We start from the raw sequence: 24946 nt of genomic DNA, 5'->3' as shown, positions 1-24946 counted from the left end.
AATTATGATAACAGTATTAAAAGAACCAATTTAAACATAATTTTCAGTGAATCATTTACAAATAAACAGTGAAATTACTTTAACCAGATAAATATTTATTTCAGAAGAATTAAATTGCTTTAGACTTCAGTTCAAACAACTTTTCGCCGTCCTACAGTTTTCTAGATTGTAAGTTCCGTATACCTAATTCACAACAATACCTTTTAAACCTTTTATTTATCAGTTCACAACAATACCTTTTAAATCCTTTATTTATCGATTCACAACAGTAATAAAATATGATCTAAAAAACCTGCAAAACCTAGAGTTTCCAAATCCTGCAAAACCTGATAAACCTACAAAACCTAGAGTTCCATTACCTTTTAAGCCTTTGTTCAATTCACAATGGTACATGTTTCTAAACCAATTGTTCGATTCACAACAATACTCATTTATTGATAAAACCCTCAACTGTTTAATCTTTATTAACAATTATTATTTATATGCATGTACGCCAATAACAATTTGTATTTTGTAGGAAACCTCGCTACTAGGATGAGAGAGAGGATTATAAACATATATTATAAAGTTCCTGTGTCCCTGTATATAATCTATATATATATATTTACCTGATATATGGGCTACTAGGATGAGAGAGTGGATTATAAACATATATTATAAAGTTCCTGTGCCCCTGTATATAATTTATATATATTTACCTGATATATGGGCTACTACGATGAGAGAGTGGATTATAAACATATATTATAAAGTTCCTGTGCCCCTGTATATAATATATATATATTTACCTGATATATGGGCTACTAGGATGAGAGAGAGAATTATAAACATATATTATAAAGTTCCTGTGCCCCTGTAAATAATATATATATATTTACCTTATATATGGGCTACTAGGATGAGAAAGTGGATTATAAACATATATTTTAAAGTTCCTGTGTCCCTGTCTGTAAACAATATATATATATTTACCAGATATATGGGCTACTAGGATGAGAGAGAGGATTATAAACATATATTATAAAGTTCCTGTGTCCCTGTATATAATATATATATATTTACCTGATATATGGGCTACTATGATGAGAAAGTGGATTATAAACATATATTATAAAGTTCCTGTGTCCCTGTAAACAATATGTATATATATATACCTGATATATGGGCTACTAGGATGAGAGAGTGGATTATAAACATATATTATGAAGTTCCTGTGTCCCTGTAAACAATATATATATATTTACCTGATATATGGGCTACTAGGATGAGAGAGTGGATTATATACATATATTATAAAGTTCCTGTGTCCCTGTATATAATATATATATATATTTACCTGATATATGGGCTACTACGATGAGAGAGTGGATTATAAACATATATTATAAAGTTCCTGTGTCCCTGTATATAATATATATATATTTACCTGATATATGGGCTACTAGGATGAGAGAGTGGATTATAAACATATATTATAAAGTTCTCATCTCCTTCTGTTATTGAGCACTGTGATACATTCAGATTTGGGCAAAGAGTCTAAAACATAATTAAAATATACAAGAACAAATAGGCAATATAAATTATAGCGATACAAGTTCTAATAATCGATATATTACCAGGGGCCGCGATTTAAAAGCTTCGACTCGAGTCGTAATTCCTTAAACCCAGCTTTAAAATCTAAGACCCAACTCTGACGACAGCTTGTGTCACGTGATTGAAAGTTTCGCGATCTTAGGCTTGTCTTAAGGAGTTAGGTGCAATGAAAATGAATACCGACCTTGTTTGGTTTTAGTAGAGAATGAGACTCAATGATGAGTCTTGTTCTCATCAAAATCCGGAATGTGCCAATTCAATTCATGAAAATCCGCCAAATGCAATATTAAACCGGTTTTAGAACACAACTCGGTGGAAAATTAGATGCAACATGAATCCGAAAGTTCTATCCGTAAATATTGCCCAACAACAGCTTAGATCTGAGTCGTATTTTCTTGAATTTTTTAAGTGGCCGGCTCAGAAATGAACAAGGCGGTGGGGGCACATTGTAGTGGCACAAAATTAAAGAAATTGAGAAAGAAGTATGAGGTCATTGAGCTTTATTTTGGCCTTCCTGTATTAAGAAAAAAGGGGGGGGGGGGGAAAGGAGACATTTTACAGTCTAAACCCCTACATGATGTTAGCTAATTAGGATTTTTTGCATCTTTGGGACAAAACGTAGATTGTACAACACATATATGTCTTCAAATTGTCCCCTTCTCTTGTAGAATCATTAAAAAAAAAAATTACATTATGGTTTAGCAGTGCAGGTGAGTAGTTACGCCCTGACTTATCTATATAATATCTGGTCTGGAGGGGGAAGTGAATTCTCAAGTCCTGACTTATCTATATAATAGCTGGTTTGGAAGGGGGAGTGAGTGCATAAGTTCTGACTTATCTATATAATACCTGTTCTGAAGGGAATTGTTAGTGCTCAAGTCCTGACTCATCTATATAATACCTGGTTTGGAGGGGGAAGTGAGTGCTCAAGTCCTGACTTATCTATATAATACCTGGTCTGGAGAGGGAAGTGAATGCTTAAGTCCTGACTTATCTATATAATACCTGGTTTGGAGGGGGAAGTGAATGCTCAAGTCCTGACTTATCTATATAATACCTGGTCTGGAGGGGGAAGTGAATGCTCAAGTCCTGACTTATCTATATAATACCNATTTAGTAAACATTTTCTTTAATCATTATAGATTTAGCGAATATTTGTTTTTATCCTTATAGATAATAGATTTAGTAAACATTCTCTTTAATCATTATAGATTTAGCGAATATTTGTTTTTATCCTTACAGATAATAGATTTAGTAAACATTCTCTTTAATCATCATAGATTTAGTAAACATTCTCTTTAATCATCATAGATTTAGTAAACACTCTCTTTAATCGTTACAGATTATGTAGACATTCTCTTTAATTATTATAGATTTAGTAAACATTCTCTTTAGTTATTATGGATTTAGTAAAAATTCTCTTTAATTATTATAGATGTAGTAAAAATTCTCTTTAATGTTTATAGATTTAGCAAACATTCGCTTTAATTATTATAGATTTAGTAAACATTCTCTTTAATTATAATAGATTTAGTAAACATTCTCTTTAGTTATTATAGATTTAGTAAACATTCTCTTTAATATTTATAGATTTAGCAAACATTCTCTTTAATATTTATAGATTTAGTAAACATTCTCTTTAATCATCATAGATTTAGTAAACACTCTTTTTAATCATTAAAGATTATGTAGACATTCTCTTTAATTAATCTAGATTTAGTAAACATTCTCTTTAATTATTATAGATTTATTTAACATTCTCTTTAGTTATTATAGATTTAGTAAAAATTCTCTTTAATCATCATAGATTTAGTAAATATTCTCTTTAAGTATTATAGATTTAGTAAACATTCTCTTTAATATGTAGTAAATACCTTCGCATGTTAAAAAGAATCGATGACCCACTCCCTCTAGAAGCAACTTCCAACTAAAATAAAAAAAGAAAATAGTAAATTTAAAAAAAGTTTTTACAATAAATTTTCTAAAAATTATGTCTGTTCTCCAGAAGAGGGGTGTGTGAAACATAATTAATTATTTTTCAGTGACAGCTTTAAACATAGGAACTGAGTCTTTGTCTAATCCCTTTATCTTTATAACCAAATATTGTAGACCTTTGATATTTCAAACTATGAAGTTTGTTAGCAAATAAGGTATATTTGCAACCATCTGGAATTAGAAATTCAGAGTTTTTGGATAACTGAAGCAGAGATTGGAACAAGATAAGATACAAAGAAAAGGCAATGTTAAACATGGAACATGTTAAACGGATGTTAAACGACAACGGATGGCTTGGGTAGAAATAGCGGAGTGCTAAACTATTTCCGAAACACTGAAATTTAAAAATATCAAGTTTTTCTCCACATTTCTCAATAAATAACTGAAAGGTACTGTGTAACCGCAATATCAAGTGTCCCATGATTTAGAGAGTGGCATGTCAGATTCACACCGGGGCTCTTTAACCCAATAATGAACGGTGTCTAACTAAATATAGACGTGTTTTCAATTGTGGTTTCTTTTTAAAAATAAACAATGGAGGAATTAAATCCTTTTAATATTGAAAACGACAATATCTTTCTACTTTAAAGGTCACCACTGTGAATTAGACATTGGTATAAATGGAATTATTATTATACTTGTTGGGACACTGTTAAATCTCTCATCCCTCTCCTCTCCAGCAGTTTAATACTGGGCCGGGAACTATAAAAACCTAAAAGCATAGATACATAAAAATGTTTATTTGACTGTATTCTGCATGCTTGTACGAAAGTTAGTCTTTTTCATAGATTAAAAACAATACAGAACACTAGATGTCGTCTTTTCAAGATCAAGGGGTATTTCGTTCACAATAACCCTGAGACAGAAATCCCAAAGGAATTTTCAAGTATGCCGCGTTGAATTACAAGACAAAGAGAGAGCATGCGCGTAACTCCTTTGCGCTTCTGCCTCGGGGTTTTTGTGAACGAAAAACTCCTAAATCTTGTAAAGGCGACATCTAGTGTTCTATCTGTATTGTTGAACAATCTATGCCTAAAAGAAATTTTTCTAATTCCTGTGTTTAATTAAACAAAAAAAAGTTCCTCAATACTAATTCTAATTCTAATTTCTAATCAATAAGTGGATGAAACTGAAAGTCCAATAAACACTACACTAGGGTTCCAGCGAAATGGGGAATTCGTTTCGCGCAAATTAAAAATGTTTCACAAAAATTAAGGTTTTGCCGAAACTTTCGGATTTTTTTTCGAATCCCGTTCGTTGCAAAAAAAATGCGAACAATTACGCTAATTTCGCTAATTTCGCTTATTTTATCACAAAATTCCGCACGGTTTTTGCTTCCTTTCGCAAAATTGATTTTCTCGAAAAAGTTTGCGAATTATGAAAGTTAAATTTCGCAAAGAAGTTTGTGATCGCTGGAACCCTACTCAAAGCACATCAACACAGGCTCATTTGATTTTCAAGATAAAGGACAAACTATTTGCTTTATAACAGCATCACTGTACCTGTCCAATATGAATCTGCAGAGGACGCATAGGGAAAGAAATCATCTGATTTTGTTGGATATTCCACTTTTCCTAAACACATAATTACACCTTAGAGTAAACACAGGCTGATCTACATAATTACACCTTAGAGTAAACACAGGCTGATCTACATAATTACACCTTAGAGTAAACACAGGCTGATCTACATAATTACACCTTAGTCTGATCTACATAATTACACCTTAGAGTAAACACAGGCTGATCTACATGAATCTTTATGGAAAGGAATTGAGTCTTCAAAATTATATTATTAAATTCAACAGATATTTTGAAATATCCAAGGTCAACATTATTAGATAATTAGATTTTGTGAGAAAGACTAAATTCCTTCGGCTTCATTGGTTGTCTGACTGTATGTATTTTATAAACGTCAACACGCCAGAACTGATAGAGCTCAAACTTTTTGTGACAACTCACACAACCCAAGGAAAGGTATTTGGATGCTACAAGATGTAAGATTTTGTCAGGCAAAATATTTTAGAATGTATAACACATTACATACACCCAATAATATATAATAAAACAAGAAATTCGTATATATATGTTCCCTCTGGCTAACCAAAAAACCAATTGGGCTAGTTATTCATAATTAAATATAAATGAACCGCATAGTTGCATCAACATTTAATTTTCTAATCTCTATATCTTTATATTAAAAACCAGAACATACGTCATAATACTTTGATAATTTAAACTTAGAGTAAAAACAATGTCGGCTCTAGATCAAATAGTTAGAATCATTAAAGGTGAGTCATCAATCACTATCAGATTGCCAAGATATCTGGATTATAATATTAGAATTAAGACGAGTAATCAGTTCCTTTTTACATTTTTACCTTCGCTGAGAGATTTAATATAACAGGATGGGGTAGAATAGAGAACATGTATTCCTGTTTCATCAGTCCTGCTGTTCATATTCTTTATCAACTAAACAGCATCTTCTATTAAAAACTAAGTATTTCTGTTTCTTAATAAGCTTGCTGTCCACATTTTTTATCAATTAAACTATATATTCCTGTTTCTTAATAAGTTTGCTGTTCATATTGTTAATCAAATAAACATTCATTCCTGTTTTTATAATCCAATTGTTCCAATAATAAATTGTTAAAATAATGCTTTATTCCTTTTTATTAAATTCTATTTTAGGGGTTGACAGTTATTTTCGGACAAATAATATAATTATCTACTTTGTGAGCATGAATGAATGTAACAAGAGTTGCTTGAGGGGGAGAAGGCCAACCACAAAAATATCTCGTCCGAGCCACATTCTTCTCATTTTTTAGTCCGTGCAACCTCAAAATCTTCGTCCTTCCAATTTTTTTTAATGTCCAATTGTTGCAGATAAAAATATTTATTGAAAATATGGCGACGTTAGGGCAAAAAAATATAAAATTTTCCCAAACAGTTTCTTTCGTGAAAAACTAAATATTCTCTATAAACTATGTTTTACAAAGAAGCATCTTAATAAGTGGGTAGAACGAGAATTTCGAGGTGGCTCGGACAAGAAAATGAGGATAATGTGGCTCGGATTAAATATTGTTGCGGCTGGCCTTCCTCCCACCGTTTCTTGTTGATGATCTATAGGAGGAAAGATTTATATTGTTAAGTGCACTTTCCATAAAGAAGTTTCTAACAACTCAACTCAATGAAGTTAGCAGCACGAGTAGATAGAGAATTTTTACAGGGTGGCTTACATTTATTACTGAGGCGATATCGAATATAAATAAAAATGTTAGATGACGAAGTAAAAAACAGTCAATTAACTTTGTAGGCTGTCCATTCACTTAATTAAGCACACCGGATTGAAAAAGTTCAAATTTTCATAATGCAGTATTTCATTTTTTTCGCTTGTTCATTCTCAAAAAATTAAAGTTCAAACTTTTTTGTTCACAAAAATCGAAAAAGCGTGTGTTCTGTCACCTTATCAATATTTTTATAGTATTGTCGAGCATTTTGGTAAGTGAAATCATCCCCCATAGTAAACATGATGTGCTGTTCATCCTGAAAATATTTTAGTATTTTTTTAGATTTGGAAAAAACTTTAAAGTAAAAAAAAGATAAAGAAAAAGTGTTTATTTTATTTGTGCATTTTCTGTATAAAAATTGTGGATTTGTTTGTTGTATACAATGTTTATTTGGAAATAATAATATTTCTGGAAAAATCGTTGGTGGATACTGGATAATGAAGAAAGTTTGTTATCAAATCTAGATGCTGAACCTGGAATATTATAAATTCAGATTAAGTTTGGAAAACTTTGCTTAACGATGTTAGAGTCAGTGGTTTAAACTTTAGACTCCAAAAAAAACTCTGAAACCTAATTAGGAAGCGTACAACTTTATCAAAAACAAAAAACTTTATATTGATCACAACATTTTGTGTATCGATCTATATATATATATTAAATCGGACATGAGGAAATAGGAATCCTTCATAAAGCGATTTGAAGAGTTTTAAAATTTTATAGCTTTAGTAAAAACATTATTTGTCAGAAAAAATAATTTTTTTTTACGATTTCCATTCGTTTCAAAACATCCTAAAAAAAACGTTTTAGAAACCTAGGATACCACCAATTCTCGATAAACCCCTGGGCCAGGGGTTACAGTAAATTTTGCTTATTTGATACTTTCCTTATATTTAACCACATAATTAAAAATATAGATAAGTAGAAAAAATGACTGGAAATGAATTGAATATATAGCATTCCGTTTATTTAAGTCCTGATTTACAAGAAACACATGTTTATCAGGATTAACATGATCCTTTCTTAACTAAATATAAAATAAATATAAAATATAAAATAAAATATTACGTTTTCTAGCAAATTCAAGCTAAAAATCACCAATTAAATGTATCTAAAATGATAAACTTAATTGTTTTCCTTATCCCGGAAATAGTTGTAAATTATAAACATTGTTAAATTAGGTGAAAATTATAACTTACAAGTTTTGGTTACTTATTTCTCTAATACGTACGGAGAGACCCATAAAACTGTGGAATGTGAAGATGACTGGCATTCTTAATTCATGACTTTAAACAGTCATGAACACAAACACACAGTAATTGTACAGTCCATTTCACTTGATAAGTTGTTGTTAAAGGGACTGTACAGGAAAAATGAAAGTGGGGTATACTGTATAGGCTGAAACCTGAGAATCTTAGGAGTTGAACGATACCTATAAGACATCTATCTGATGTTCCTGTCTCGAGAAATTGGCATACAACTGTGTCAAAATTATACCAAAACGTATATATGTAAGATATACGTCCGTGTCACATGACCAAAACTCCCTCCAATGGCAGTGCAGTATACTGGTCATGTGATACAGACGATATGTGACAATAATATACTGCACTGCCATTTGTTGGAGTTTTGGTGACATGTTTTTGACGCATAAATAATATTATCAATCATATCTATTAACCCTATAAAGGCTGGGGGGTCTGAATCTATGTATAGCCTGTAGAAAAAGGCCTTAGAGAATAGGTATAGGGTTGAAATGCATGTGCATAGCCCAAGTTTTCAAGGCCAGCTTCTAGAAAAAAATTAGACTGATAACTTTAATAGTTTGGGTGCTAGAGAGGGCTGAAAAATGCAAAAAAGGGTCAAAAAAGTGAAAGATATTTTTTTTTGTTTTAAACAAATATCAAAGTGTGACACAAGTTTCTAGATGCATTTTTCAAGAGCTTTTTAAAAATATCTACAGATCTGAAGCTTTAGTCAATAAAAAAGTTATGGGCTATTTTAGATTTTTTTTTACAGATCAGACTTTTTTCCGCCATGTACCCTAACCTATAAATAAAAAAAAAATGTTTAACAAAAATCCTTTAAATTACTATTTATTAAAAGTCAAAAAATTTCACGGTGATAGTGTCAAAAATGAGAGTGCTAGGACAAAAAACTACAGGGAGGGGGCAAACCCCCCCCCCCCCCCGCCTGATCAGAGTTAAAAATGAAAATTTATTAAATTCAAATAATAATGGGAGCAAAATTGAGTTTCTCAGGCTCCTCTGGGATATCGTTGTTTTCAGATTGGTTGCGTATTTGTTGAAAATGATCTGTTTAATTCTACGAAATCTTATACAAAATCTTATATATATATGTTTTGATATAATTTTGACACAGTTTTATATTAATTTTTCGAGACAGGAACAGTAGATGGAGCTCTTATAATTCTCAATCAACTTCTGAGATTCTCAGGTTTAAGCAAAAAGAATAGAATATATATTAGAGTGGAATTTACTAGAAAAAAGTGTAAAACGGCCATTTTGTTGTTCTGTTTCAATACTGCAGGTATACTTCACATATTTGTGCTATATAACCTTTTGGGCCCTGGAACATCATTTTATGGGAAATCTAAATTTAATATTAAAAGAAAACCAAATTATGAAATAGGCTGGTTTCATAATTTACCAATGATCGTTTCACATAGACTCTATGCCTTTCACTTTACAAACGATGATTTTCCGTTATAACTATAAATAATGATGTTTTTTATTCACCTAATTCATTTTATAAAGTTTATTTAACAGCTTTAAAAAATTCGAAATTGAAATGGATAGTCTAGTGAACATACTGTATTAATGTACTCTACTGCATATAATTTGTGAACATTTACATGCTTTGTACACTTTGAACTCTCTTTCAGGCTGAAAGGGACTGACAAAATTCATACCGAGGCATTGTCTAAATTCCACTCTAATATATATTTTATTCTCTTTGGGGTTCAGCCCTTTAAAGAAAGTTTTAAAACAACATCAAATATTGAGAAGATTGCTGAGATATCGTCTTTTTATTTCAATGTTTTCTGACCCTCACACACGAAAGTGTTTCCCCTGAAATATGTCACTTAAAAAATAGTTTTTCAATTCTTGGATTAAGCACTGCCAAGAAATGTTTATTGTAGAATAATAAAAAAAACAATAAATAATGAAAATAATTATAAATAATAATAAAGATATTCTACTAACCTTATAGTACTTGACCTTTTCCTCAACAGTTTTCACAAATTCACTAAATATATACTTTGCTTGTCTGGGTGTCTGTTTGTTTGTTTGTATCCAATAAACGTCAAAACGGCTGAACCAATCGGGCCCAAATTTGTTGTGGGACCTCACATGACCCCAGGGAAGGTTTATGAATGATCAAAATTTCAAACATTAGCCTCCAACAAAATTCGATTTCATTAAATTTTAAAAAATCTACGAATTTTTTTTTATAAAATCCGGTATTTAATTAAAGTGATATAGTTAGCAAAAAAATATATGATCAATCGATATTTTGTAGCTACAGAGTGTCCCGCAAAATTTACTCGTCTTTTTTTTCTTAAAGTTAATATAATATATAAATGGACTCAAATGCATAAAATACAGGCTTTCAAAATGTACTTGGATATTTAGGTTAAGACAATTTGAATTGAAATATTGCAGATCGTATTTTGAAAGTCCCAAGATTTTTTTACATTAATGTAATGAAAGAAGGTTTGAAAATTTTAAATTCATTCTTAAAAGTATTGATACCTTATTTTTGTATCTACATTATATTCCTGTAAACTGGGATCATCGTTGATGGGCTCGTCTAAAATGGTTGAAATGTTGGAATTTTTTAACGTAAACTTAGACTTTTGATAAATCTTTTTTTTTAAATGGAAAGCTTTACTTTACAAAGAAGAAATTAAATTAGAAATTTTTCCCTTGGAATAAATAAATGGAAGAGAAAAGTTAGGAAAACAGAGCTGAAAACTTTAGAATGGTGGATATCGGGATTAAGGCTTAATCCACTCTTTTTCTTAATCTCGAGATTAAATATTGCTTGTTCTCCACTCATTTTTAATCTCCAGATTAATTATCCGATCAGGATTAAGGATATCCCATTCTAAAGTTTTCAGCTCAGACATATAATGTTAAATTTTAAATGATTAAATTCTTATTTTAAAGGAAAACATGTTTGGTCCTTCTAACTGATAACAATCTTTTTGTTTTTACTTTAATTTAGTTTTTAATCCTTATATATTTCAAACTATGAAGCCTGGAAGATCAAATAATCTTAGTTTAGAATATCAAGGGTCTATACTATTAGGTTGCAAAATATAGGAATAAGAAAAGAACTGTCTGCATGCTGTATTCAGAACAGTTAAGGCTAAATTGTATAGGTTAGGAACATAAACACGGCATGGAACTTGTGTTCCCTGAACTATAATCAAACATTTTCAATGCAATTTGCATTAGTATTGCAAGAAGGATCAGAACTTTTTTATAAACTACTTTTAAAAAGGAATTGAGTCTTAAATCATACTACTTAAATCTTCTAATTCCTATATCTTTTCAACATAATTGTGCAAATCTTTAATATTTCAAACTAAAATTATTTGATCCAACAGCATTTATAGTTTGAAATATCTATGGTTAACGACATTGGGTTGCAAAGATATAGGGACTCAATTCCATTATTTACCTGTACAAATAATATCCCAGCAAAAACCTGTGGGTGCACTGTAGTGGTCATCGAATACACCAGTAAATATCGACTTTATTATTCATCATTTTAAGAAAGTAAACATAGCCATTTACATTATTATAAAAATTGCTCGGATGCCACACGGGCAGCCGTAGTACATTTGAATTTCCGCGCCGGGTCAACCTTTCCGGTCCCAGTTTGTACTGTACCTAACTCTATGGACAGGACTTGCCGGTGCAACTTGGTTGACGCGGTCAGACTTTAGGTTGAATTTACTTTTAATAAAAAAGTAGATGTGTGACTGCGTGGTATATGTATATATAAACCCCTCTTTTCCACCCTCCCTCCCTCTAGTTGAATAATTATGAATATTCCTGTTCTAAAACCCTTCCTCCCTCCCTCCCTCCCCTAGTTGAATAATTATGAATATTCCTGTTTTAAAAACCTTCCCTCCCTCCCTCCCTCTAGTTGAATAATTATGAATATTCCTGTTCTAAATCTCCTGGTTCTCCTCCCTCCCAGATCATCTGTAACTCTTTCAAACTTTTCCTCTCAGCTTTATCCCTAGTAAAACCACATTTTCAGAGATTAAAACTTTTAAAGGGACTGTAAGCGTAATTTCAAATAACCTCATTTCTATAGCTGAAGATTGAGGGCCGGTGTCGGGCATGGAGACACCTACCTACATGGAAACACCTCTCCCTAAAGTTTTAATAATTTCAACACAATGTTAGACGTAAAAAGCAATGTTGTGACATTTTCCGATATTTATTAATGTATTTTGATTGGAAAAACACGTTAAAAATTATCCACGTATTGAGTAAATATTAATTCTTTGATGATTTCAAAGGAAGGCGACATTCGAGAGGAAATAACTTTTTTGCCTTTACATAAATTCAAGAACTAAATGCGTATTTAATAAATGTCAACTGGTAATTTTTTAATGTTTTAACATTGTATTTAATGTCTAACCTTGTGTTGAAATGGTTAAATCTTTATGAGGAGATGTGTCCAAGTAAGGGAGGTGTCCAGATGCACAACACCGAGATATTGAGACTCAAGTTTACTCTCCATACTAGTGTACACCTTTGCTGTTTCTTGGCAGTTTATTTTCCGCTGTATAAATAAGAATATTACAAAATTCTTTATCAAGCAAAGGTTTATAGAGTATCATTTTAGATCGGTTATGCCACTCTACATAATTGAAGCTATCATCTGAAATTACGCCTACAGTGTCTTTAATAAACACTTGCCTTTTACCCACCTGTAATCTATCCTAGCAAAGAACAGTCCTTTGAATCCCATTTCAGCAAAAAGTCTGGCCTGCTCCTTTGAATGACCAAAGGGGTCGATCTGCCAGGCTACATCAGGAACACTACACTCTCCTAGATTAACCCATAAGGTGAAAACCCAGTTTTAAGAAGCAATTACTCCAGAAGTTTGTACATTTCTGTTATGATCAAGCATTCATCTCAATCTTATGTATTGTGGTCCCAACCAAGGGTTCTCCAGCTTGTATATAGTATTATACAGTTCATTGCTCACAAGCGGAGATATAATGCCAAACAATTCAATCCGAGAATAAAGCCAATCAATCTATACTGAAGCCCAAGAGGATAATTGAACCCTGAGTATGTTGCAGCCTGAGTATACAGCAGGATAGGCCAAGGAGGGTATTGCATTCCTTTCTTATCTGGTAGATATACAGTTTAAAGGGCGGAGCTAGGGTATGATTAATGCCGGAGTGTCTTCGGCCATCTTATCCCCCAATCCCCTAAGACTTTGTCAGTTCTCATGAAGTATCTGATAAGAAGAGTCGAATGAAGATATATTTGTCTTAGGCGAATATCATGAGTATTTAGATCAACTATTGTTGGTCCAACACTAATCGTTTGTATCAGTATAGTGTAAATATTGTGTGTGTGCAAAAACATGCTCCGTTATTCCACTCAATCTCGGCTTTTTACTAATGAGTTCTTTAGTATAGCTTTAAATAAATTTAACTTCTATTTGATATCAAAGTGAATAAATACTAAAGTGGAACAGACTAAGGAAACGACGACAGGTTGGGCCTTAAGGTTTTATTTGGTTTGGAAATAATTTCATGAAAAGATTTCGTTTGGAAAGTAAAGACTAGAAAAAATAGACTAAAGACCCATGTAAATGTCGTCTTCAGATGGAACTTCGAAATTTTCACGTTATATATATATATATACATATTTCTAAATACTTGGGACATAAAATGTCGTCATCCAACTATGAGTTTGGTCCACTTTAGTATTTATTCACTTTGATTTGATATACCGTAGTCAGTAGTGATCATAAAGAATACAAAATGGTGAACAAAAACAACATTTAAAAGATTTTACGAAAAAGGGCGCTCTAAAAGTCTATCAATGTATAGCGGAGAAGAAAATAAATAAATCAGTAAGTTTTTGCTTCCTTATCATATAAAGTAGCTCTCAGATAGTATAATACCCTAGAGAAATTAAAAATAAGTAGACACTTGCTTGATTCTCTTAACATTAATGTAAAAATAGATCAGAGGCGTATATTGTTAGATGAAATGGATCTTTGATATAAATGCATCATAATTGCACCTGAAATACTTTAAATATCAAATTTAAATGTTATTTGTTCACTCATTTATTACAAGTTTTGAAATTGATAAGTTAATTTAAAAAAACGTATCCTATTAAATTTTAATCTAATTAATAAATAATGTTAGGGATGGGATAGGGAATCTTTTTGAGGTCCAATTCTAAAAAGTTTTATTTGTACATTACATTGTAGAATTGTATTCTCAATATATTTTCTTCTATTACTGAACAAATTCTCCTACCAAAGATATTAATTAAAACTGTTCGTTTTTAAAAATCGTTTTTGTTAATATCTTCGGTGAGAGTAAAAATTAAGCATGAAACGACCTAGATTCAATTGTGGGTCCTCAGTGAAATATTTAAAAACTATTTGAATGTTTCAGACCTCAAAATAATGCCATTAGAAGAATTACCTAGATTGTCTTTGAGCCAATTAATTCCAAATTCCATATTGTTTATTATTGAAAGGAAGTGAGTTGTTGCTTCATCATTCATACTCCAACCACCACCTATAAATGAACCATATAAAGTTTGTTGTAGCAAATTAACTTACCTCAGGTAAAGCTGAGACCATCCAAGTATAGAGAAGAGTACGTTCAACTTTTTTTTTCATTTTGTTTGTTCATCAATCGTAAACGAACCATTTCGTGTTTTCTTTTTCAATCGGTCAAAACAAAAATTATTTTGTTCTCTCTCAAAATTATCGTTCATTTTCCATTTATTTTGTTCGTTTTCTCCCTGAACATAAAATCGTTTCTTCAGTAAAATTGTTCATATTTTTTAGAATTGGGGGAAAATTCCCACAACCTATATTTTTGGAGGTTTTTAAATATTTTCTTCTTAATCACTTAATTTTGTATGTTTTTGTTATATTTCATAAATAAATAATTACTTAACAAAATCGTCCGTTATTTTAATTTATTCAATTAATAAAAAAGATCGTTTTTAAAATAAAAATGTATACAAAAATCGTTTTTTAAGTATGATAAAAATTGTACGTTCTGATAAAAACTTTTTTTTCAAAATCTTTTGGAAAATTAGTTTGTTCAATAAAACACTTTCCTTTTAAAGTTCGTTCAACCGATTTTAAATATTTCGTTTTTTTCTCAATTTTAAATTATTTTTTTTTTCTCTGAACGATCTATTTTGTTTGTCCTTCCTATTTTTTATAAACGACATCCTTTTTTTACGAAAAATTTCGTTTGTTCAAAAAATAGCCATCTCTACATCCAAGGGGACAAAAAGTTTTAAGTGGAGAAATTTTAAATTATAAATTCTCATTGGTAATTTTTACATTGGAAAAAAACCAATTAATCCAGCGAACACTGCATACTCCATCATAGGGATGAAAATTTAACCTTGGACACTAACCTTGTTGGCGGGATGGTACTATAGATTGTTTTGTGACCGATGGTGTCGTTTTTACTAAACTAACGAATGTTAAGAAAGATTTCGAAAAAATAATCTTTTTTATTAATGATAGAAGAACTATTTCTAAACAAACGAATTTTTTAACAAACATTTAAAAAATAATCAATTTTTTTAAAAGAACAATTTCATTGAAGGAACTTTTTTACTGAATGATCGTTCTTTAAGACAACGAACGAAATTGATGAAATATGAACAATAATTTTGATATTGATAAAAATACAACACAATGGGCTGTTCACGAACTATGAACGAACGCAATTAAAAAAAAAGCATTTGACACTTTAGATCCTAATTACTCCATCACAAGGATGATATTTAACACTCAAGATTAACTATTTTTCTGTGAAAGGGAAAGTAATTGTAGTAATTGTATTAGTGTCCTGAGTGTTAATTAATGTTCACTGTAAATATTACGTAATTCGTAGCAATAAAAAAAAACAGAGAGACATCTGTATATTGGATCAAGGTCCAAACTTTAGGAGTATTTACTGTAACTTTATATAATATTTTAAGAACTTATTCTGCCTTTGTAAGTTGAGCCATAAAATATTTGAATATGAGCCAATTCCTTGAGATAAAAACAAATCAGTAATCTTGGCAAACCTTTACTCAACCTTCACATCAATATACATAATAGAGTGCATACATACTTTCAAAGAATAAAGTTAGATGTTATTACGACCAATAATTATTCAACATTTTCCTGGAGGTTAAAAGCATTAAACTGAAACATGGTTTCCCACAATGGTTGAGACTTCGAAGACTACTTTATAGGATTTATTCAACCTATGCTTACATTCAACCTATACATGCATTCACGATTCTTTACAACAGTACTGTAAACTTGTTTCTTTCGTGCAGGTCAAATAATTTAGAACAGAAATTCAACCTTTGAAGAAGTTGCCGCCTGCCGGTCATTTAAGTACTACTTTCTTGTGGGTAACCCACTGTTGAAAATTGCCTAGTATATTCTGCAAACTAGAACTTTATGGGGACTATATCCTGCAAACTAGAACTTTATGGGGACCATATCCTGCAACCTAGAACTTTATGGGGACTATATCCTGCAACCTAGAACTTTATGGGGACTATATCCTGCAAACAAGAACTTTATGGGGACTATATCCTGCAACCTAGAACTTTATGGGGACTATATCCTGCAAACTAGAACTTTATTGGGACTATATCCTGCAACCTAGAACTTTATGGGGACTATATCCTGCAACCTAGAACTTTATGGGGACTATATCCTGCAAACTAGAAATTTACAGGGACTATATCCTGAAAACTAGAAATTTATGGGGACTATATCCTGCAAACTAGAACTTTACAGGGACTATATTCTGCAAACTAGAACTTTATGGGGACTACATCCTGCAAACTAGAACTTTATGGGGACTATATCCTGCAAACTAGAACTTATGGGGACTATAAACTGCAAACTAGATTTACAGGGGCTATATCCTGAAAACTAGAAATTTATGGGGACTATATCCTGCAAACTAGAACTTTACAGGGACTATATCCTGCAAACTAGAACTTTATGGGGACTATATCCTGCAAACTAGAACTTTACAGGGACTATATTCTGCAAACTAGAACTTTATGGGGACTATATCCTGCAAACTAGAACTTTATGGGGACTATATCCTGCAAACTAGAACTTTACAGGGACTATATTCTGCAAACTAGAACTTTATGGGGACTATATCCTGCAAACTAGAACTTATGGGGACTATATCCTGCAAACTAGAAATTTACAGGGGCTATATCCTGAAAACTAGAACTTTATGGGGACTATATCCTGCAAACTAGAACTTTACAGGGACTATATTCTGAAAACTAGAACTTTATGGGGACTATATCCTGCAAACTAGAACTTTATGGGGACTATATCCTGCAAACTAGAACTTTACAGTGACTATAAACTAGAACTGTATGGGGACTATATCCTGCAAACTAGAATTTTACAGGGACTATATCCTGCAAACTAGAACTTTATAGGGACTATATCCTGCAAACTAGAACTTTATGGGGACTATATCCTGCAAACTAGAACTTATGCGGACTATATCTTGCAAACTAGAACTTTATGGGGACTATATCTTGCAAACTAGAACTATATGGGGACTATATCCTGCAAACTAGAACTTTATGGGGACTATATCCTGCAAACTAGAACTTTACAGGGACTATATCCTGAAAACTAGAAATTTATGGGGACTATATCCTGCAAACTAGAACTTTATGGGGACTATATCCTGCAAACTAGAACTTTACAGGGACTATATCCTGCAAACTAGAAATTTATGGGGACTATATCCTGCAAACTGTTTTCTACCTGCAAACTTTAACTTCAAAGGGACTGTTTTCTACCTGCAAACTTTAACTTCAAAGGGACTGTTTTCTTCCTGTAATCTGTAACTTCAAAGGGACTGTTTTCTACCTGTAATATGTAACTTAAAAGGGTCTGTTTTCTACTTGTAATCTGTAACTTCAAAGGGGCTTTTTTCTACCTGCAAACTGTAACTTCAAAGGGACTGTTTTCTACCTGCAAACTGTAACTTCAACGGGACTGTTTTCTACCTGCAAACTGTAGTTGTCCTGAGTTGATGAGGCTGAGGGTAAGGTTTCTCATAAAATCATCCTTTAGATGTAATTTAGTTTAATTTTGTTCAACACAAGCACGGAGAACTTTGTTTAGTTTACAAAAATCAACAAATAACAAACTAAAATATCAAATCCAAAAATTTATTCATAAAGGTAAAAAGAAAAATCTTAAGGGGACTGTTCGCGTAATTTCAAAAATGACCAACCATTTAAAGATGGCGATGGTAGCCTTGAAAACATTATCTGATCAATAATGTCGCTGTTTAAATTTAATATTCTGAAAATATCTACATGTTTTTCTTTTGTAGAATTGCGCCTTTTAAAAACAATTTTAGTTTTCAAAGTAATGAACATTGATATATAATTAATCCTTGATCAGTTTTCAAGGCTACTCTTGTTAATCGGGCATTATACCATCTTTGCATGGAGGTTCATTTGAAATTACGCTTACAGTCCCTTTAATAATGATAAATAGTGAATAAATCGAGGTAAACCTATTTAAAAATGATAATTATAGTCCATATTCAATGCTCATGTCTATGAAAAATAGCTTCATGTTTGTTTTTTCAAATTCCGAAAAATAAATTTGAGCAAATCATTAAATTCCTTAGATTCCCACCATCTCCACAAAAATCCAGTCTCGACCTTTACAAAAACCATTATATTTTAAAAACTAGCACCATTTTGGAAACTACATATTATGTTAATTGTAGATATTGGATTTAATTCACGCATATTAACAAAAACAATTATCTTGTCCTTTTCTTAAAAAATTATAAAAAAGTGCTTAGTATTCAAAGAAGAGGGTTAATCATTAAAAAATTCTTCCATCTACGACATTGCCATGGCCTTTGTAAAAATGTAGCTGAAAAAAAAGTTAATTTAAAGTTTTACCACTCTTTACCCTTTTCCTCAGCTAGCATTCTAACAAAGGTTTTTTCATGACTTCAGGGAAGGGGTTATGAGTTGCCCGAAAAAAAATTACGACATTTATTATTTATTAAAGGCGCAAATGCATAACAGAAAAATCTGCGAAATATGATTTACAAAGATTTACAAAGTGGCAGCTTAAAGAGCAACGGTTAACAATTTAAGTTCTTATTAGAAAAGTGGCGAAAAGTTTCCTCTAAGCCTTAAATAATAAATATATATAAATATGACCTGAATAAACTTTTTAGTTTCATCTCGGGCCAACTCTTTGATTACGCTTTCAATAATATACTGAACTCCAGCTCTTTGTACCTCCTGACTAGAATAATAAAAACTAAACGTGGAGTAGATGTCGACATTTAGACTCCAGTTATGATTTCAAATAGTGAAGATAAAGCACAACAATTGTAAAGTTTAAATGTAGTCATATAACGTAACGTCACTATTGCCTCTATAATCAGTCTCGGCATATGAGGTTTTATCTAACTATCTAAGGAGACGACATTTTCCGTACATTGGAGCGCATCGAGAGTAACCAACATTCTTATACAACCTTGGTTAAAACAGACCCATTTTACTTAGTGAATTAATTAGTGGTAAAACAACATTAAATNTATTGCGGAGAATTCTTTTAGGAATCATTTGAGACCTATGAGAAGTTTTTACGGTGCACATTTGTTCAGCAAGAGCGCAATTTCAATCTTTAAAATCCTCATAGATTGTACATTTTGAATGATTTTGAGAATCGGTATTTTTTAAATTATTCAATGACGACAACGAAAAAGTGTACCGTTATTCGACAGTAAACTAATAAGTTGTTTAGGAACAATTTGAGAAAATAAAAATTAAGTCTTATCATCAAAAACAACTAATCTTATTTAGTTATTAGTTTGTAATGTCTCATTGTTCTCAAACATATTCTGTAGATTTCCTGCAATTTAATTGACAAGACGACATTTGAAGAATTTGAGGAAATCTGCAAACAATTTTGTAAACAATAAGAAATTCAGTATAACGATGAAAAGGAAATAATAGATTCTAACAATGATTTGTTGAGAAAATTTCTATTGGGAAATATGTTCCTAAACATCCAATTAGTTTACTTTAGAATTTTTGTAACATATTTCGTTGTTGTTACTAAATAATTTTTTAAAAACCAATACTCAAAATCATCTCTTCAGAATGGACAATGAAGGAGGATTTTAAAAATTGAATTTGCACTCTTGCTGAATAAACATGTACCGTAAAAACGTCTGATTGGTCTCAAATGAATCCTAAATCATTTCTTTACAAAACTGCATTCTCAGTTTAACTACCAAACATTGCCGGTCACTTCCTTTAAATGATAAGCGAATAACGTGATTAGCCTTGGATAAATTTACAACGAGAAATTGTTTTTGTTTTTGTTTTCTTGCTTTTATTCCATGTCAACTACAGTTCGTTTTAGATGCAACTGGTCAAGGTTATAATCCAAGGAAAGTTAATTTGCAGTTGCGTATACTCTGCGTACATATTAAAACCAGTTCTCTTTGGGCAGAATTTGTAACAAAAATAGATGCATCACTGTTCGTTTAGTTTCCGAGGAGGATGAAAGCATTTAATTTTAAAAATTTTATAATTCACATAATAGTTTCCTCTGACCAGAATATTGCATTGATTTTTTATGTAAAAGATGGATCCCATGTAAGGCTGTGACATCCGTCTTGTGTTTACATTACCGCCCAGAAACAGTACAAAAGATGCGTACACCTCTATAATAACTTTCCTTGCATTATAACCTTGCAAATGGTTGTCAGAACGATAAAGTAGACTAAAATAACAAATGAGTGATATAAAAACCTCAAATTCATATATGCAAACATTTTTTTGTAAAAAATGTTATAAAAGGCCAAATTCAGAATATTTCTCAGGATAAAATAGAATAAGAAAAGATTAATGAATCATACTTGCAGAAAATGTTTTATTCGATTTTTTTACAAATTGAACTAAACTTTTCAACAATGTAAAAATATGAATCTTTTTACAATTTAAATCTAAACTATTTTAACAGTAAGTATATATGACCGATTGGGCACTTTTATTATATATTACTGAAAGTAATTACCACCAAATAAATTTCAGAATCAAATTAATTGGTTAAAATTGTGCATAACCCTTAATTCATAAAGTTCCATGTCAGATTCATGACTGATCTCTTTAAACGATTCTTTGAGAAAAATGACGGAAGGAGGGAATAATAATAATTTAAACTTTTCATTTTTCAGCATAGAGAAACGGCAATATCTTAATCATTGCTTCACACTTTTTTTAAATTTTAATGAATTGAGCATCTAACAGTTTTGTGGAGAATTTTTTTAGGATTTATTTTAGATCTATAATCAGACGTTTTTACGGTGCATATTTACTCATGCAGCAAGAGCGTAAATTCAATCTGAAAAATCCTTATAGATTGTCTATATTGTCTATATATTGTCTATATTATAGATTGTCTATTGTCTATATTGTCTATATATTGTCTATATTGTCTATATATTGTCTATATTGTCTATATATTGTCTATATTGTCTATATTGTCTATATTGTCTATATATTGTCTATATTATAGATTGTCTATATTGTCTATATATTGTCTATATTATAGATTGTCTATATTGTCTATATATTGTCTATATTATAGATTGTCTATATTGTCTATATATTGTCTATATTATAGATTGTCTATTTTGGAGGGATGATTTTGAGAATTGGTTTTTGAAATTGTTCAATAACGACGATAAAAATGTAACAAATATTGTGCAGTAAACTATTTAGATGTTTATGAACAGGTTGAGAAAATAAAATGATCTATAGCCAGACACTTCCTTTAAACCCAAATATTAAACTATTTTAGAAGCTTACTGTGCTCCATAGTAGTATTGGTCTACAGTTTTCAACCATCCTGTATCATCATGACTATGAGGAACCAAGTGCACGTTAACTGTTAACCAAGAAAAATATTCTTTTTTCAAAACTACAAAAATCATTTTTTTTTTTAAATCGGAATATTTCAATTTTATTTAAAGACTAGCTGAAGGGCCCGGCGTTGCCCGTGAAAAAAAATTTGAAAAAATTAAATAAAAAAATTAAACTATTTAATTTTTTAGCCTATTACATCCACTTGCCACCCTAAGTGTCCACAAAATAATTTCAGCCCGATCGGTCCAGCCGTTTGGCCGGCTATAGACAAATATATATATATACGAATGTCTTGTTTTTTTAATTAAAGATTTCATGTTCAATGTTCTTAAATCTTAATATTTTGATTGTTTAAAGTTATTTCTGGCGCCAAGATATCAAATTAAAGAATAGTATGAATCAGAAATATGGGTCAAAATGCATTTTTCCCTTGTCTACAAGGAATTAATATGCTTAGATCTAAAGGAGAAGAACAGAAAACAGATGTGTATATTCAATCCAGAGTTCAGAAAAAAATCATATGCAAGAGTATACAGAGTTTAGAAAAAAAGAAATTCATGGCTCAGAAAAAAATTAAGATCATTTAAAAATAGTTCTTACTTGTAACACGGCAAACTACAAGGACATCCAACAAAATTTTTTCTTTTTATTTTCAAAATTAGCCGAAGTATGATTGAAGGATGGACCAACAAGAAAACAAATTAAGAACAAGAAATATAGAAATCTCAAAATATATCCATCTGATATCATATAAATATTTAAAAATAGTGTAAAATTTAAAAATAAATAAATTATTAAAGTTAAAAAGATTGTTAAAAGTTAATACAGGAAAATTCGCCTGGTTTCTTTAAGGCTAAAATTTTTAAAAATATATCGTACAATTTTGAAAACATTGAAGTTTATTGTTGTTGTTGGAGTTCGTGTAATAAGCTCCAATTTTTTATATCATATATCTGTGTAGCCCTATATCGTAGACCTGTAGAACAATTATTCTATTAGATCAAAATGTTCAAGAGTAATTCGCCGTCAGGTTGCAAAGATAAAGGAATTACAACAATTTTAACAAAACTGCAATTCCTGCGATTTTTAAAGGTTATTTTTTTTTATTTTCAAGGTTTTCCTTTGCCAGGGAGTGTTGGATTACAGCTATCCCACCCACAATCTCCTGTGGATATGATTCAATTTAAAAAAAAATAAAATATAATTTCATTTCGCGTTTTTTTTGAATTATTTACACTATTAAAAGCAGTTAGTAGGTCAGGTGTTCACAAAAAAAAACAAATGTTCATACATATATTCATATTTTGTGCGTTGAGCCCTAAAATAGTACTGCAAAATAAAAAAATAAACTTTTTCCTGTTTTTTATGTGCAACAGAAAAAAACTACACATGGCTTTTAATTATGTAAATTCTAGGCTTGTATATAGTGTTTCCAGTGCAAGAGTTTTTGACTTCACCCCGAAATTGTGGGCCCTGTAATTTCCGCGCAATTCTGCGCAATTTCGCATAATTCAGCGCAATATGAGAACAGTTGCGCACAAATCCGCGCAACGGATTTCTGTTTGGAAACCTTACTGGTACAGATGAATTTTTGGACAATATGTTTGTTTGTAATAATTAAAACGTCAAAACGGTTAAACTGATGAAAACATTCACAAAAGGAATTGAGTCTTTTCCACAAATTCAGATTTTCTGATCTTTATATCTTTGCAATCCAATATCGTAGACCCTTTATATTTCAAACTATGAATTATGTTGGACCAATTAATCTAAGTTTGAAATATCAAAGGTTTACACCATCAGGTTGCAAAGATATAGAGATTAGAAAATTTGAGTTTGTGACAAAGCCTTTGTTATAATTATTATTTTGTACAAAAAGCTGATGCAGAAAGATTATTAACAGAAATATAGGCGTGAAGCACTCTGTGTGAACCCTATCCCAACAAAAATATTTTTATATATCTATATATAAATTTAGCTTGACTGTTTGTTTGTATCCAATAAACGTCAAAACAGCTGAACCAATCGGGCCCAAATTTTCTGTGGGACATCACGTGACCACATGGAACGATAAAAATTTTTAAAAAATGTGTTTTAAAGGTTTTTAATTTTGTAAAAAAAATTTAAATTCTTGAAAATCCGCGATTTTTTTCTAAAAAATCCGCAACATTTTTTCTTCTTTCTTTTAAAATGTAAACAAAAAAGAACATGTTCACAATTTAAATAGAAGATGGGCGCGAAGAGCCCTAAAAGCCTAGAAAGAAGGGCGCGAAGCGCCTTGAATTTCTAGTATTTAAATATTTTTGTATATAAATAATTTTATATATACGAAAGGTTGACAGGCATGAAACCTAATCCTATCAAAAATGAATAATTTACCTGATCTTTGATTCTGGTTGAATCTAAAATTAGATTTTGATTCGGTTTTCACTAACAAGCAGAAAACAAAAAATATGTCAAATCGCACCATTTTTTCTTTTAAACAAAACAGTTTTGGAATAAAATTCAAAGAATTTTTATCAATTTTTTGACGGACTTAAAAAACAGATGAAAGGATAAAAGGATGAAAAAAAGTATATTAAAGTTATGATGAAAAAGCTAAATGTTTTTATTTCTACGAATTAATTTTGATGAATTATTATATTTAAAAAGGTTTAAAGAATAAGGAAAACCTGTCTAGTAATTATACAGATTTATAAACTAAATATCTGTTAAGTTTTGATAATGTTTCAAACACAGAATTAAATCTGAACTAATAACTGATAAGAGATAAAAATATAAGTAAATATTGAAAATAAAGAGATAAGAAAGATATTTAAGACCTTAGCGTTGG

At 30.8% G+C, this 24946-nt stretch overlaps 1 protein-coding gene across 1 annotated transcript; it reads right to left on the bottom strand.

The window, feature by feature from the left end:
- Nucleotides 1-3433: 3433 nt before the first annotated feature.
- LOC111702674 (lysosomal alpha-mannosidase) lies at nt 3434-24587 on the bottom strand. Its single transcript, XM_023474428.1, has 17 exons — nt 24493-24587; nt 23234-23278; nt 22057-22135; nt 19390-19477; nt 18835-18873; nt 18205-18265; nt 14601-14696; nt 12852-12972; nt 12076-12151; nt 11585-11657; nt 10651-10708; nt 10102-10144; nt 7053-7133; nt 5969-6059; nt 5091-5162; nt 4227-4300; nt 3434-3520 (listed from the first exon to the last, which is right to left on the bottom strand). Exons 1-17 carry the CDS (start codon nt 24581-24583, stop codon nt 3434-3436), a joined length of 1275 nt encoding a protein of 424 aa, XP_023330196.1. The 5' UTR covers nt 24584-24587.
- Between the last annotated feature and the right edge of the window lie 359 nt (nt 24588-24946).

The sequence above is a fragment of the Eurytemora carolleeae genome, unplaced genomic scaffold (genome assembly GCF_000591075.1).
Source record: "Eurytemora carolleeae unplaced genomic scaffold, Eaff_2.0 scaffold7, whole genome shotgun sequence".
NCBI lineage: Eukaryota > Metazoa > Arthropoda > Copepoda > Calanoida > Temoridae > Eurytemora > Eurytemora carolleeae.
This window is presented reverse-complemented; position numbering and strand designations above follow the sequence as displayed.